General features: G+C 42.9%; 1 protein-coding gene across 1 annotated transcript in view; it reads left to right on the top strand.

Annotated features, from left to right (window-relative positions):
• LOC124884015 (POU domain class 2-associating factor 1) overlaps positions 1 to 16,357 on the top strand; it is a gene marked incomplete at its 5' end in the record, with an annotated part of 61,894 nt that overhangs the window by 34,829 nt on the left and 10,708 nt on the right. Inside the window, 2 exons of the mRNA XM_047391601.1 lie at positions 7,899 to 7,935; positions 8,039 to 8,331. Of these exons, the coding sequence (XP_047247557.1) occupies positions 7,899 to 7,935; positions 8,039 to 8,331 (330 nt within the window). The remainder of the gene's footprint in view (positions 1 to 7,898; positions 7,936 to 8,038; positions 8,332 to 16,357) is intronic.

Below are 16,357 nucleotides of genomic sequence, written 5' to 3'. Positions count from 1 at the left end.
TGACCTCGCGTCGCTTGTTCAAGCTTGGTGCGGCCAGGTCCCACGAGGAGCAACCCGGCCACTAGGCGCTCTCCGACGAGTCCTGACCCCAGGCCTGGCTCCAGGGTGGGACACTGGCTCTGTGGTACCGTCACATGCCTCGATTGTGTGGTCCTCGTGAAGGTGCCTTGAACCACTCCTTGTCTGAGCCTGTTTGCCATGGGAGACCCTACCAGGGCCATGTAAGCCCCAGACAGCATAGCCTCTTGGATTATTTGAGCACAAACACTGTAATAAGCTGCTTCAGTGTGTGTGGTGGGGAACTTAAGGTTACAGGAGGGAATGATTATGTTTAAATTGTTTCAAACAGTTTTGCTAAATAAGAAGACTTAGCTCAGCACTCAGTTTTACGTAATAATCTAAGTGGGTCTAATGTATTGTCATCTTTGAGTGGTGCTTCTGGGTGTTCTTTTAAAGACGTGAGTTGAAAAAAAAAACATTAATCTGTTGCCACCTTTAGGATTTACCCCACCCGTTTGATGGGATTGTAAAAAAAAAAAAAAACCTTGCTTTTTACTGCTCTTAGCCGACATGTTAAGTGTTACAGAAAATGGAGAACTTCTGATCACAGTTTAAAAAAATGAGAACAACAAAAACATATGGGCTAAATAAAAAAAACTTATATGCTTAAACTAGCAGTAATTAATCACCATATTTTTAAATATTGGTATCAGCAGTAGAAAAATGCATATTATTCAACCTTTATGCACAAGTCAAATTAGTATTCTTGAACAATTATATGTAATAGATCTGCAGCTGTTTGTGTTTTTGTTCTTAATTATGTTTATATTTTGATCCTTTCTGTGTCAATTTCCCCAGTTTCCTGCTTAGTTACTCCCTCAGCTGCTCTGCCTTGTATTAATAAAACCTGGTTTTATTGTAGCTTATTACATGCTGTATTTAAGTTCCTGGTTTCTGTTCTCACAAAAATAACTGCTAAACTGCACAGCTAAATGTACTTCAAAGCCCTTAACAACATTCCAGGCTTGTGATTTTATATGTTTTTCATATGATAGTGTCTTTTCAGACTGCAAAATCTATACTCTGGCTCAGAAAAGATGAGAATCATGATAATATCTCCTGTTTAAACAGAGAAATGGATTTTTTCTGCCTACGTAACACTATTCTTCAAATAACCCTAGATTTATGAGAACCATTAACAAGGAGGTCTAAGGATTGCAACATGTACTGGGAGACTCTATGACCTGTAAGCCACTAACACTATGTTAACGTTTACATCGGATGGATCAGTTTGAAATTCCTATGTTATTAAGTCAGGATTTAGTAAGGAGTAACAGATTTCATGAAGTTTAAAGACACACACACCAAGTGAACTTGTTTTAATCTGCTATTTTCACTGATGTACACATGTTTTCAAAGATTAAAAAGACACTTTTCACAAACTAAAACTTAATTAAATTGAGATGACAGTAAGATGGCATATTACCCAGATTGGGTTACTGTTGTAACCCTCTCACCTCTAGGGAGAGCTATAACTTTCACCAACTTTTCCTCCACAACCCTTAAAGTTCCTGACAACAAGTGTCCTGCTGCCTGGGAACATCACCCTCTTGAATGCAGGATTTTATTATTTTAATTTCTCTCTTTTTTTGTTTTTTTTTTTACCACAGGAAGATAACGCCAGTGTTTAAGTTGGTTGTGTGTTGCAGGACAATATCTGGACAATGCAGGGCACTGGCACTCGAGGATCAGAACTGTTCACCTCCAGACTGTACTGTTGCTAATTACTCGTGATGGATAACAGATCAGAAATATTGAATGTCGAACTGATACCCCTAATCAGAACCAAGTAAAAGGTCTCTCCAATTTCATCAACTAACCAATGGTTAAAGGGAACATTTTCAACATTCATGTGTAAGAATGTCACTTTTAATTATCTTAAATGTGCCTTCAGGCTGCAGAAACAAGCTCTCTATATGATTCAGTCTATCACTGTTAATCAACTAGGGGCACATATTGTAGCAAATAATGTTTTATTTTTTACAACTCATGTGCAAACCAATTATGATTTTATACGATCTACAGGGGTTGGACAATGAAACTGAGACACCTGTCATTTTAGTGTGGGAGGTTTCATGGCTAAATGGACCAGCCTGGTAGCCAGTCTTCATTGATTGCACATTGCACCAGTAAGAGCGTGTGAAGGTTCAATTAGCAGGGTAAGAGCACAGTTTTGCACAAAATATTGAAGTGCACACAACATTATGGGTGACATACCAGAGTTCAAAAGAGGACAAATTGTTGGTGCACGTCTTGCTGGCGCATCTGTGACCAAGACAGCAAGTCTTTGTGATCTATCAAGAGCCACTGTATCAGAATCAGAATCAGAATCAGCTTTATTGCCAATTTCGTACATACAAACAAGGAGTTTGCCTCCAGTACACTTTGCTCTTTTGTTCTGTTTTTGCATTACAGAATATACAAATTTACAATTTAAAATTTACAATGTACAATATACACATATCTAATAAAAAAGGTGCATTTGCAACATCTGTATGCTGTTGTTCTGTACTCTATTGAATGTTCATCATAGAAACAGCCTGGGGGAAGAAACTGTCTCTGTGGCAGCTGGTTTTAGTAAACAGTGCTCTGTAGCGGCGGCCTGAAGGTAAGACTCTAAACAGTTTATGTGCAGGGTGTGTGGGGTCGGCAGAGATTTTGGCAGCTCTTTTCTTGACCCTAGACCTGTATAAGTCCTGGATGGAGGGAAGGTCAGCTCTGATTATTCTCTCTGCAGTCCTGATTATTCATTGCAGTCTGGACCTGTCCTGTTTTGTGGATGAGCCAAACCACACTGAGATGGATGAAGACAGGGTAATGTCAGCATACCACCAAGAAGGATGAACCACATCCAACAGGATTAACTGTAGACACAAGAGGAAGCTGTCTGAAAGGGATATTCGGGTGCTAACCCGGATTGTATCCAAAAGACATAAAACCACGGCAGAATTAAATGTGCACCTCAACTCTCCTGTTTCCACCAGAACTGTCCGTTGGGAGCTCCACAGGGTCAATATACACGGCCGGGCTGCTATAGCCAAACCTTTGGTCACTCATGGCAATGCCAAACGTCGGTTTCAATGGTGCAAGGACCGCAAATCTTGGGCTGTGGACAATGTGAAACATGTATTGTTCTCTGATGAGTCCACCTTAGAGAAAAATTCTTCCCCTAAGGACCTCTACAGATGATAATCCATATAGAATTATATTTATTGAACAGAGAGCTCCTGACCCAGTTGTAAAGTGTGAAATTGAATCTGAAAATAATCTCTACCTGAAGAAGAACATTGGTAAAAATTGTGGCCTTTACAGAAAGAAAAAACCTTAACTTGTCTTATAAAAACCAACACCAGCTGGTTAACATGGGGAGCTAAAGCAGCTGCTCTTTCTGCAGCTAAAGCTGCTGTCCTCACAGCTCTTTCTGCAGCTCTTTTTGTCTGTGAAAGATGTGGACTCTGTGATAAGCAAAAGATTCTACAGTTTAAAATACTGTGGAAACTGTTGCCCACTGAACTGTTGCCAGCTCTCAGTGACTAGAATCTTGGGGCCTCAGTCAATATGGAGCTGAGACATAAGCATGCCATAGCACTTGCCCGGCAGGTATGCGAGCTCAGTATACCTGGATTAGTAATCTGCTACTACCAGATAACCAGTCTTTAATCTACTTCACAGATATCAGCCCCCTCTCTTTCCCAGGGCATCCCTGGTAGAGGGGTTGTTATGAGTGGCTCTCTGTTTTGAGATGGTTTTGCTGCTATGCAATGATGACAATGCTCAATCCACCTCTGCAGGGCTTTTCTGAAACCAGGCCATCAGACACTCAGGCAGTTAGGATAATGGGGCAGCTGTGGCACAGGTGGCAGGAGTTTTTCCTGTATTGCTGTATTTCCTGGGTTACCGGTTTGAATTCCTGCTCTGGCCATCTCAGTCGTTGTGTCAATCTGTCCTTGGGCAAGACACGTCACCTGCATTACCTGCTGATGATGATCAGAGGGCTTGGTGGCACCTGTGTATGGCAGCCTCCCTTCTGTCAGTCTGCCCCAGGGCAGCTGTGGCTACACTGTAGCTCACCACTATCAGTGTGTGAATGGGTGGATGACTGGTTGTGGTGTAAAGCGCTTTGGGGTCTCTGGGGACTTGATAAAGCACTATACAAGTTCAGGTCATTTACCATAATCCTGTTATCATGGAGGTGCAGATTGGAGTAGGTAGAGATTAAAATCTTCACTGCATAACATGGCTTGGGCTATCAGGCATTTGAGATGCATATTGTGGCCACCCATTTGTCACAAACTCTGTCACCAGTGGCCAGAATCATTCTTTGTCTGTTTCTTGACCTGATCCATGTGTGAGCTTGACATTGGCTATTCTGATTCCGTGGTCTCCTCCAGAGTCTAAATATCTGCTGAAAGCTCCACTATGATGCAAATGGTAAATGACTTATATAGCGCCTTATCAATTCCGAGCACCCCAAAGTGCTTTGGATTACAATCAGTCATCCACCCATCCTCACTACACACTGACTTCGGTAGTGTACAATGTAGCCATAGCTGCCCTGCAAAGTTGCAAAGAGGTATCTTGAAAGTGCATCTGCCACAACAAGCTTATTGGATGGAACTTACAATACTCTGCTTTTGCATTGAAATGCATCATTCTATAGAGAATTCACTGGTATAGCATCAATATCCTTGTCTTTGAAAAATGAAACCAGAGGCTTATAGAGTGTCCCTTAAATCTTTAATCTTTAATGTGCCAAAATTGCAATTTCTGCCAGCTTTTGGCATCCTTCTGTGCATGCTAGTGGAATATTGCCCTATCATGCATTACAGTTACCTTTGGTATGAAGTATCCATCAAGTTTGTCCAGTAAGATCACATAGTTATTTATATCTCTCTTGTTAGTGTAGACAAAAGTCTTTAAAATCTGTTTGGCCTCGCTGCCTTGTGAATACAGTAGGGTACACACCTGCATCTCTCCCTCCTCTTTGTCCAACGTGATAGCAGTCCGGTACCTGTGGTACCCCCCTTTCCATTCCAGCCAGAGTTCAGGGTGGTTGAAGTCAAAGTTTGGCTGTGGAAGCTTTGCCACATTTCTGACATCATGTAATCTTCATTAATCATTCTTTTTTCCTGCAGGAAATTATTTTATTCACACATGTGCATTGGGACAAGTGGAAACATCATGGGAATTCCTGCACATATGGGCACACTATTTTTAATAGTAGATAGTACATCAACAACAGATATTGAGACTTTGAAGCAACTCAATGTCACTGGGGAGGACAGGGAGAAAGCACAGGGTCACAGAGATAGTCCAGGGACATGGTACTTCTTGGAAGCATAATGCTACGGAAAGCAGGACTTGGAAGTTTACCATCAATTCATAACATTCCCACCTGGAATGTTTGTAGATGAATGTCTTGAGCAGTGATACTACGGTTTTGGGTGAAGGCCAGTTTGACTGGAGAAAAGACCAAAACCACAAGAACCATTACTGAATCCAACAATGAGGGGTATTAAGAAAAGTGAACAGAATAAAATGACAAACAAAAAAACTGTATTATTGAAGGTATTGAGGATGGATGTGTATCCATCACATCACATGGAGGCTTCTCTCAGCAGCCTAGATCATTGTCAAATAGTTGTCACAGCTAGAGTGGAGAAATTAGTTGTGCCCACAATTCTGGGCTCATCAATCAATGTCTGATAAAGTGACGCATTTAAACAAAGCGTTGTATACAGACACTGTTCTCTCTTGCATGTTTACATACATTTCAGATCCGTCATCGGTCAAAAGAAGAGAGCAATTACTATAGAGTGTCCAGGATAGGAGGCTTTTTGAGTGGAACATGGGACAACAAGTCCTCAATCATAGTGGCCTTTAGGGGGATCCATAATTGAATTGATTGGCTTCTTTTTTGCTTTTTTTTTTACCTTCCAGAATTTCTTTATTTGATCTTGCACAGATATATGGTTTTATACAATAGATGGATGGGCAGACTGATGGATGTATGGATACTAACTACTTTCTTTCACTTTTTGTTTATTGTGTACACCATAGGTTTTACTGAAGCTAATGAATCATGATCTACTGTTGGTTTCATAAACCTGCCTATCCTTTATATGTAGCACACTGGAAGGAATTGTTAGGCTGCATCTATAATATTGTGGAACACCTCACTAGCAGGTGAATAAACCTTATCCTTATTTGCAAGCTAGATGCTCCAAAAGAGCAAATGATGTGCAATCAGAATGCTTATGTTACTTAATATTTAATTAAATAACCATTCGGTCTGGCAAGTATTGTCTTGTGAATACCAGCCCAATATAGGAGTGATATTAAGACAATCGATGAAAAAGTCAGATATTCAGTTTGTGCCTTTCCTTTCCTTTAGCTGCTACGTAGCGGGATAGAGAGCAAGGTGGAAACGAGAAACTGTTTTTGTTAGTGACTACATAACATCACGAGGTTTCAAGCTGTAACTTCTCCTTACACGGCTGGACAAAGTGTAGGTTAAAAACTGTATTTAAATGCTGATGTTAGCTTAAAGCTAACAGCGTAATAGTGTAAAGCTTAAAATGAGCTAACACTTTATTCAATATGTTACATAGATACAGACACTCACAGATACTGACCATGGGCATCATTTTTGTTACATTACTAATAGGATCTTACAAGAACTTTAAAAAAACTTACTTGCAGCCAACCTCTGCTGCAGATGTGTGCTGTGAGAGGCTTTGCTTGTGCAGGTCAACTAAATTAATTTTTTGCCTTTGCCATGAGGGAATCATGACAGGGATGAACCAGGTGACAATTAAGGTTGGTTGTACATGTCAACATTTTCTATACTGTTTCTTCCATGGTGGGTTGTGGGGAAGCTGATGTCTATCTACAGCAGTCTATGGGCAGGAGGCAGGGTACACTCTGGGCAGGTTGACAACCCATCACAGGGCAACACACAAACAACCAAGCACATACCTAAGGATCAATTAACCTAACAGTCATGTCTTTAGGAGGAAGCTGGAGTGCCTGGAGTGCAAACTCCATGCAGAAAGGCCGGGAGTTGAACCCAGGACGCTCTTGCTGCAAGGCAACAGTGCTACCAACTGTGCCACCGTGCACCCCTAATCATTGTAGTGAATTTAGTTAATAGTGGGTAAAAAATGTGGCAAAAGAGAAAAGCTAAACTTTTTACTGTTTCTGCGGGTATTTGTTTTAGCATATATTGCACATAAACTTCTGCACTGTAATTATTATCTTGTCTCAGCCGCAGCTCCCACCAGGACCTGATATTGATATTTAGATATCAACATGGAGTTTAAATGAAAATTCAACATGGAAGACTCACCATCACCTCCAGCTTTGTCTAATTACTCCTCAATGCGGCTCTGCTCCACCAATCAGTGTCAAGTCTGCATTTCTCCCCCAGCCAATCATCCTTCAAGGCTCCGCATTAAAAGATCTTCATCCATGGAACTCTCCGTTCGGCAGCTAAACTTTGACCCTCGTCCACCCCATCTCCACCATTTGGGTTCCAAACTCTTTCCAAATCTCCTCAGGCCTCCACTCCACCACCAGGGTCGGATCCCAGGCGGGGAAGACATCTCTAAATCTAACCTTAAGATGTTCACTCTAGCGCATGTCATTCTCAGCATTCACATCTTCCACTGGGGTCCGAGTGCCAAAGAAATAAACATTCACTAATAAACTTTTGTAATTGCATCCCTGTCTTCTCTTTGTGAGTTTTTCCAGGTTGAAATGACATGGGTGGTTGTTGTTCTACTGATGTGACAATTTCAGATAACCATCTTCCTGATATTGTCTGTTTGATTTTTCAGGATGTAGTGGCTCACAATAATCAATTATTTACACAAGGTACGTGCTCCACCTGTAATGAACCCCATTACACATTAACCAAAAAAAGAACACTGTAAGTAAAAAAAAAGTCTTTAATCTCAAATTGTTCTTTTATATCCAGGTGGTTTTGGTTCAGATGTTGCCAGTGCTTCCTCAGCTGAGCAGTCAGTTGGAGACTCAGATGAAGGGCTGCAGTGTGCACGGTGGAAAGCTGCTCCCTCTGTCACCAACACTGGGCTACAGCCTGCTGTGATGCCATGGTCTTCATCTGACTACAACCAGCAGGACTCTGCAGTTCAGAATCTGGCTTACCCAAACGCCCCTGCTCTCACTGCTGATGTATACATGCAGACTCTATGTCCCAGCTACACAATGCTGACCTACACGCACACACCACTACTCACTAACTTTGGGGTAAGAAATCACTATACAAACTTCAAATCAGCTTTAGAATTCTAGCAAGGAACTGAATCGAGTGCCTCAGAGAAAAGGTTTCTGTTTGTTGTTTTTTTCTTCTTTTAAGTAAATATTAAAAACGAGAGGACCAGGAAGAATAACTGGATTGGCCATCTGTTTGCAGTCTAAACAACAGACCTCGGTGCCAGTTTGCATAAAGCCAGAAGATCCAAACTAATTCTTAACTTCAAAGCCACATTTCCCTGGAAGACCTTAACTGTGATACCAAACACCCTGTGAAGTGGTAGTCTAAAAAGACTGCCAGTATGGTTGTTAGGGAGTCTAGTAGCACATTTCACAAGGAGTTGATGATTACCTTGACTCTACTTGCTGCAGTTTATAAAATTACTTTAAATTAAAAAAAGTTAATCAATATATATCAATGTATATATACTATGGCTGCAGGTGTATAAAGTTAGGTGTGAAGAACATTGTCGGTCCTGCACAGAATCCTGACCTTAACTTTCTTGAACACCTTTGGGGTGAGTTAGAGAGGAGGCTGCATTTCTGGTTTCTCATCTAACTATGAACACACTCCTAAACCTTGAATAAGATGTTCACAGAATAGTTAAAGTTGCTTCGGCTGACAATGGTGGGTCCATCAACAAATTGGACCTTATAGAAAGTCTGGTAGAACTGCATCTAGCCAAGTGATGGCCAAAACAATGACTGTATGTCTGTTTGTGCTAAACTACGACTGAACAGATGGAATGTGCAATCAGACAAAAAATGTTAGTCATATATTTACCTCTCTATTTCACTAGCAGACACACACGTATGTTTCTAATGCTTTGCGTTAAGAACAACAAATGAAAATGAGATATTGTCTGAGGTCAAAACTCAAGTAATGCAAGCATGGCTAATAGTATGTTTTTAGTTTGAAAACCTTTTAAATGCATCAGTACAGAGTATGTATATATGGAAAACCAAATGGGTCAAAGTATTTGCAATCCAAAACACCTGGTGAAAGCATAAGCTATCAAGAGAAAGGTTTTTGTTGTAAAATTGTCTCTATTTTTCAGAAGATGAAGGCCAGGTTTTACATTGTTGTTTTCATATAAAGTAAGAGCCTTTTTAGGTGGTCATCTAATCAAACTTTTATTTTGTCATATGGTGTTGAGGGCACGGTTTGGTTAATTTGGTGTCACAATTAGAAAAGAGTTTAAAAGTTTCAGACAAAGTTATGAGTGGACAAATCCATTTGTCCACTCATTACTTTGCCTTTCACATAACCCTTGCCTTTCACAAGGGTAATTTGTTTTTCTCATTTTTCATGACTTTTGTTTTCAGTTTAAAATAAAACAATAACATAAAACCCTTATTATTAGTTTTTGCTACTTTTGGCAATTGTATCAAAGCTTTATCAAACAGTGATTTATTGATGACATTACACCTCTGTTAGTGCCACCAGTCAATTTCATTCTTCAGCTGAGTTTAATTGGCCCTCTATTATCTGACAAAGGTGCATGGAACACAACGGTATCTTATGTATCTTGTGTGCAAAAACAAATTTATCAGCCTCTTAGTTCTTTGGGACAAATGACTAGGGCAAACAATGTTGTGCAGGACTGAGAAGGCAAAAAAGAGTCCCCCTGAGAAAAAAAAGGTTGCATAGGTGGATTAAAATGTGGTGAGTGAAGCTCCAGCCAAAACCTGGCTGGGACGCACATGCTGAACGAAAACCAGTTCAGCTGTGGAGGCGCCTCTGTACTTCTTAACCCCAGAACACACCCCAAGCATGACCCACGGAAAGCGATCAATCCAGTTGCCAAAAGTCAACGCAAAAACTGTGGGCCTCTGTCAGGAGTAATATCTGAAATGGAAGACAAAAACAACCGGGCCACTACTGGAGATGTTGTGAATGCCACCACCTCTGGTGATACAATCGATCATGGTCAAGTGATCTATTAACCTTGCAAAGGCGGCAGGGGACCCTCCAGGTCCACATGCAGATGATCAAACTGCTGACTAGGAATGAGAAACTGTTAGAAGGGTGATTTCGTGTGCCTGTTGACCTTTACATTCTGGCATGGGACACACACACTAACAGTTTTGTGTAGTCCGGGCCAAACAAACTGATCAGTTTTGCAGAGGCTCGAACAGATGTGAAAGGGAATGTACAAAGTCAAAACGCAGTGAGGCCACAAAACAGGAACCATAGGGGGTGAGTGACCAGTGGAAATGTCCACTGGAGAGGACCACCTTCCTGCACCTGCCTCTCCTCCAAACTGAGACCAGTACGCGCAAACAGGAATGAGAGGATGCATGTGTCCCTACGCTGGTCTGCAGCCATAGCGGGAAAATCAATGCCAGCATAAACTGGATAGACCGGATAGAGACATGACAGACAGCCCCCAAGCTGGACTTAATGACTGTACTCGTACTTTTCGTCTTCCGCTTTATCCGGGACCGGGTCGCGGGGGCAGCAGACTCAGCAGAGACACCCAGACATCCCTCTCCCCTACACCTCCTCTAGCTCCTCCAGGGGGAGCCGAAGGCCAGCCGAGAGACATAGTCCCTCCAGCATGTTCTGGGCTGTCCCTTGGGCCTCCTCCCGGTGGGACGTGCCTGGAACAATTCTCCCGAGGAAGGCGTCCAGGAGGCATCCGGTATAGATGCCCGAGCCACCTCAACTGGCTCCTCTCGATGTGGAGAAGCAGCGACTCTACTCCAAGCCCCTCCCGGAAGGCCGAGCTCCTCACCCTATCTCTAAGGGAGTGCCCGGCCACCCTACGGAGGAAGCTCATTTCAGCCGCTTGTATCTGGGATCTCGTTCTTTTGGTCATAACCCATAGTTCATGGCCATAGGTGAGGGTAGGAATGTAGACCGACCGGTAAATCGAGAGCTTCGCTTTTCGGCTCAGCTCTCTCTTCACCACAATGGACCGGCACAGTGCCCCCATTACTGCGGCAGCTGCACCGATCCATCTGTCGATCTCACGCTCCATTCTTCCCTTACTCGTGAACAAGACCCTGAGATACATGAACTCCTCCAGTTGAGGCAGGAACTCCCCTCCAACCTGGAGAGGACAGCCACCCTTTTCCAGTCAAGAGCCATGGCCTCCGACTTGGAGGAGCTGATCCTCATCCCAGCCACTTCAAACTTGGCTGTGAACCGCCCCAGCACATGCTGTAGGTCTTGGCTAGAGGGGGCAAGCAGGACCACGTCATCTGCAAAAAGAGGAGATGAAATCCACTGGTCAACCAAAACAGACCCCTCCGGCCCTTGGCTGCGCCTAGAAATCCTGTCCATAAAAGTTATGAACAGGACCGGTGACAAAGGGGAGCCCTGCACCGGGAACAGGTCCGACTTAGTGCCGGCAATGCAGACCAAACTCCTGCTCCGCTTGTACAGAGATCGGATGGGGCAATAAAGGGCCCCCGATTCCATACTCCTGGAGCACACCCCACAGGGCATCACAAGGGACACAGTTAAATGCCTTCTCCAGGTCCACAAAACACATTTGGACCGGTTGGGCAAACTCCCATGAACCCTCAAGTACCCTGTTGAGGGTATAGAGCAGGTCCAGTGTTCCACGGCCGGGACGAAAAACACAATACTCCTCCTGAAGCCGAGGTTTGACTATTGGCCGGACTGTCCTCTCCAATACCCTGGCGTAGGCCTTACCAGGGAGGCTGAGAAGTGTGATCCCCCTGTAGTTGGAACACACCTTCCGGTCACCCTTCTTATGACCACCACTCCAGTTTGCCAGTCCAGAGGCACTGTCCCCGACCGCCACGCAATGTTGAAGAAGCCTGTCAACCATGACAAACCCACAACATCCAGAGACTTGAGGTACTCAAGGTAGATCTCATCCACCCCCGAAGCCCTGCCACTGCAGAGCATTTTAACCACCTCGGTGACTTCAGCCTGGGTGATGAAAGAGTCCAACCCCGAGTCCTCAGCCTCTGTTTCCACCAGGGAATGTATGATGGCAGGATTGAGGAGATCCTCGAAGTACTCCTTCCACCGCCCGATGATGTCCCCAGTCGAAGTCAGCAGCTTCCCACCCCACTGTAAACAGTGTTGGCAAAGCACTGCTTTGCCCTCCTGAGGCGCCGGACGGTTTATCAGAATTGCTTCAAGGCCAACCGGTAGTCCTTCTCCATGGCCTCACCGAACTCCTCCCAGGCCTGAGTTTTTGCCTCTGCCTCTGCCACAGCCTGAGCCATGGCATGCTTGGCCTCACAGTACCCGTCAGCCACCTCAGGAGTCCCACAAGCCAACCACAGCCGACTCCTTCTTCAGCTTGACAGCGCCCCTTACTCTCGGTGTCCACCACCAGGTTCTGGGATTGCCGCTGTGACAGGCACCGCAGACCTTACGGCCGCAGCTACGGACAGCAGCATTGACAATAGATGCGGAGGACATGGTCCACTCGGGCTCTATATCAAAACATCTAGTGGGAATATCTCATAATAAATAATATTATTAATTCTTCCATGCAGACGAACATCCATTTGGAACAACCCAGACATCCTGCAAAATAAAAGGTCCTAAAGTTTCAACAGAACAGTAAAGGAATAAATAATTTACAAGACGTATTAAATGGAAAAGATTTCATACCTTTTAATGATTTAAAAGGTATGATAATAAATTTATTATTTGAATATCACCAACTAAAATCTGTTATCCAATCCTAATTTAATATTGAACAAATTAACATAGAACTTTCTCTAGCAATAACTAGCTTCTTTTAAATTCAACCCCTAAAATTACTCACTAAAACCTACAGAAGTAGATTTAACAATCTAACTTCCTATCAGTAAATGGGATACTGATTTATCTACTGAAATTATTTATAGTTTTAAAATTTGCATAAATGCTTTTAGAATGACTCAAAATGCCAACCTTCAGCTCATACAATAAAAAACCTTTCATAGAACACACTACACAGGAAAAAATATGTTTCAAATAGGTTTTCCACTGCATGGGAGATTTACCTGACAAGAATCTACAGGTCCTTCTCAAAAAATTAGCATATTGTGATAAAGTTCATTATTTTCTATAATGTAATGATGAAAATTTAACATTCATATATTTTAGATTCATTGCACACTAACTGAAATATTTCAGGTCTTTTATTGTCTTAATATGGATGATTTTGGCATACAGCTCATGAAAACCCAAAATTCCTATCTCACAAAATTAGCATATTTCATCCGACCAATAAAAGAAAAGTGTTTTTAATACAAAAAAACGTCAACCTTCAAATAATCATGTACAGTTATGCACTCAATACTTGGTCGGGAATCCTTTTGCAGAAATGACTGCTTCAATGCGGCGTGGCATGGAGGCAATCAGCCTGTGGCACTGAGGTCTTATGGAGGCCCAGGATGCTTCGATAGCGGCCTTTAGCTCATCCAGAGTGTTGGGTCTTGAGTCTCTCAACGTTCTCTTCACAATATCCCACAGATTCTCTATGGGGTTCAGGTCAGGAGAGTTGGCAGGCCAATTGAACACAGTGATACCATGGTCAGTAAACCATTTACCAGTGGTTTTGGCACTGTGAGCAGGTGCCAGGTCGTGCTGAAAAATGAAATCTTCATCTCCATAAAGCTTTTCAGCAGATGGAAGCATGAAGTGCTCCAAAATCTCCTGATAGCTAGCTGCATTGACCCTGCCCTTGATAAAACACAGTGGACCAACACCAGCAGCTGACACGGCACCCCAGACCATCACTGACTGTGGGTACTTGACATTGGACTTCTGGCATTTTGGCATTTCCTTCTCCCCAGTCTTCCTCCAGACTCTGGCACCTTGATTTCCGAATGACATGCAGAATTTGCTTTCATCCGAAAAAAGTACTTTGGACCACTGAGCAACAGTCCAGTGCTGCTTCTCTGTAGCCCAGGACTGGGGAATGCGGCACCTGTAGCCCATTTCCTGCACACGCCTGTGCACGGTGGCTCTGGATGTTTCTACTCCAGACTCAGTCCACTGGTTCCGCAGGTCCCCCAAGGTCTGGAATCGGCCCTTCTCCACAATCTTCCTCAGGGTCCGGTCACCTCTTCTCATTGTGCAGCGTTTTCTGCCACACTTTTTCCTTCCCACAGACTTCCCACTGAGGTGCCTTGATACAGCACTCTGGGAACAGCCTATTCGTTCAGAAATTTCTTTCTGTGTCTTACCCTCTTGCTTGAGGGTGTCAATAGTGGCCTTCTGGACAGCAGTCAGGTCGGCAGTCTTACCCATGATTGGGGTTTTGAGTGATGAACCAGGCTGGGAGTTTTAAAGGCCTCAAGAATCTTTTGCAGGTGTTTAGAGTTAACTCGTTGATTCAGATGATGAGGTTCATAGCTCCTTTAGAGAGCCTTTTAATGATATGCTAATTTTGTGAGATAGGAATTTTGGGTTTTCATGAGCTGTATGCCAAAATCATCCGTATTAAGACAAAGAAAGACCTGAAATATTTCAGTTAGTGTGCAATGAATCTAAAATATATGAATGTAAAATTTTCATCATGACATTATGGAAAATAATGAACTTTATCACAATATGCTAATTTTTTGAGAAGGACCTGTACATGCTCTCTAGCACTGTCCGCCTGTCTTTGGCTTCTGGCTAAATGTATGTGAACATCAACATGCCTAGAGTATACAGTTCCAATCTGCCCCTCACGCTCCCTTCTTGGGGACACCCGAAAGTAGATTTGGAAACAAATTATACATCCTTCTTGCAGTTTTTAGCATTGCAAAAAACCATACTTGAGAAATGGAAGTATAAAAGGAGTTTAAATGTAATGCATTTTATGTTGTTAAAATTTGTTTCTATGGAGAGAACATTAACAATCAGCAGCTTGTCTGTTTGTGAGAAAAACTAACAGAATTACTTTAAAAACTGCCTGGACCCCAAAACTCTTTGTAGCTAGGAGTCTGCAGTCAACTTCCTCCACTAGTGAGCGATAGTCCTTCAGGAGCAGTAGTGAAGTGTTGTCGAGGACAGCACCCACCAGAGCTGTCGGAGGAAGAGGTGGTACCCAGAAGGGATAGCATGCTTTTTTATCAGCTCTAAAGCTTTGCCATCCCCCAAGCCAGAGAGGGAGAGGAGCTTTTCAGCCCTTTCTGCATCGGAGAGGGACTAACACCATAGAAGTAGCTGCTTGAGAGCGACATATTTTCCATGGTCCGGGGGGTCCTGGGGCAGGGTCATCGCTTGTCGGGTGGACAGTGGATCCAGCAAAGCAACCACATGATGGTATTGTGTGTACTCCGAGGAAATCCCAAGAGCAAATTGTGTTTCAATGTGGACGAACCGTGAAGGCGGATCAGTAGGGGAAATAACACTTTGTCCAACTTTTGGGACACTGTTTCTTCTTAGGGAATTGGCTCAGATTGTTTCTGCAGGACCTCAGACAGACAATTTCAGGGAGCTAGTCCTTTCTTCGGCTGGGTTATGGTCACAAGATACACAAAGAGCGGACAGTACTTTACCTTGGATCCAAGGTTTCTTTGAAGACATCAAGATGTTCACTCGCTTATTCGCTGCTTATATTCTAAAGAGAAGAAACTGCTGCTGTGCATTGAGTTTTAAACCTCTGACATCGAGGAGATTACAGCTGTGAAATTCCCCTTCTTTGGATCTGTGCATGAAAATAAGTTAATTAAATGCATTCTAAAATCCATAGTTTTTACCAGTCTTTTTTGTTCTCTGTGTGCAGTTCAGTGCTTGTTGTTCCTTCCATTGCTAGGTCCAGCGACTTGACTTATGACTAGGAAATACAGCATCTTGTTTAAACTTTGTTACATTCCCACTACAACCAGAAACTTCACTGTGTTTTATTAAGATTTTGTGTAATAGAACAACCCTAAGCAGTGCATAATTGTGAAATGGACAAAAAAAAGTGATGCATGGTTTTAAGGGTTTTTTACAAATTAAAATCAGAAAATCTTAGATGCACTTTGTTTTCAGCCTCCCGGAGAGAAACTATTTTGCAGACTTTCTCTCCAAGTTATTTGGGGTATGCTTCTACAAGTGATATCT

This window comes from Girardinichthys multiradiatus, chromosome 18 (genome assembly GCF_021462225.1).
Source record: "Girardinichthys multiradiatus isolate DD_20200921_A chromosome 18, DD_fGirMul_XY1, whole genome shotgun sequence".
Lineage (NCBI taxonomy): Eukaryota > Metazoa > Chordata > Actinopteri > Cyprinodontiformes > Goodeidae > Girardinichthys > Girardinichthys multiradiatus.
This window is presented reverse-complemented; position numbering and strand designations above follow the sequence as displayed.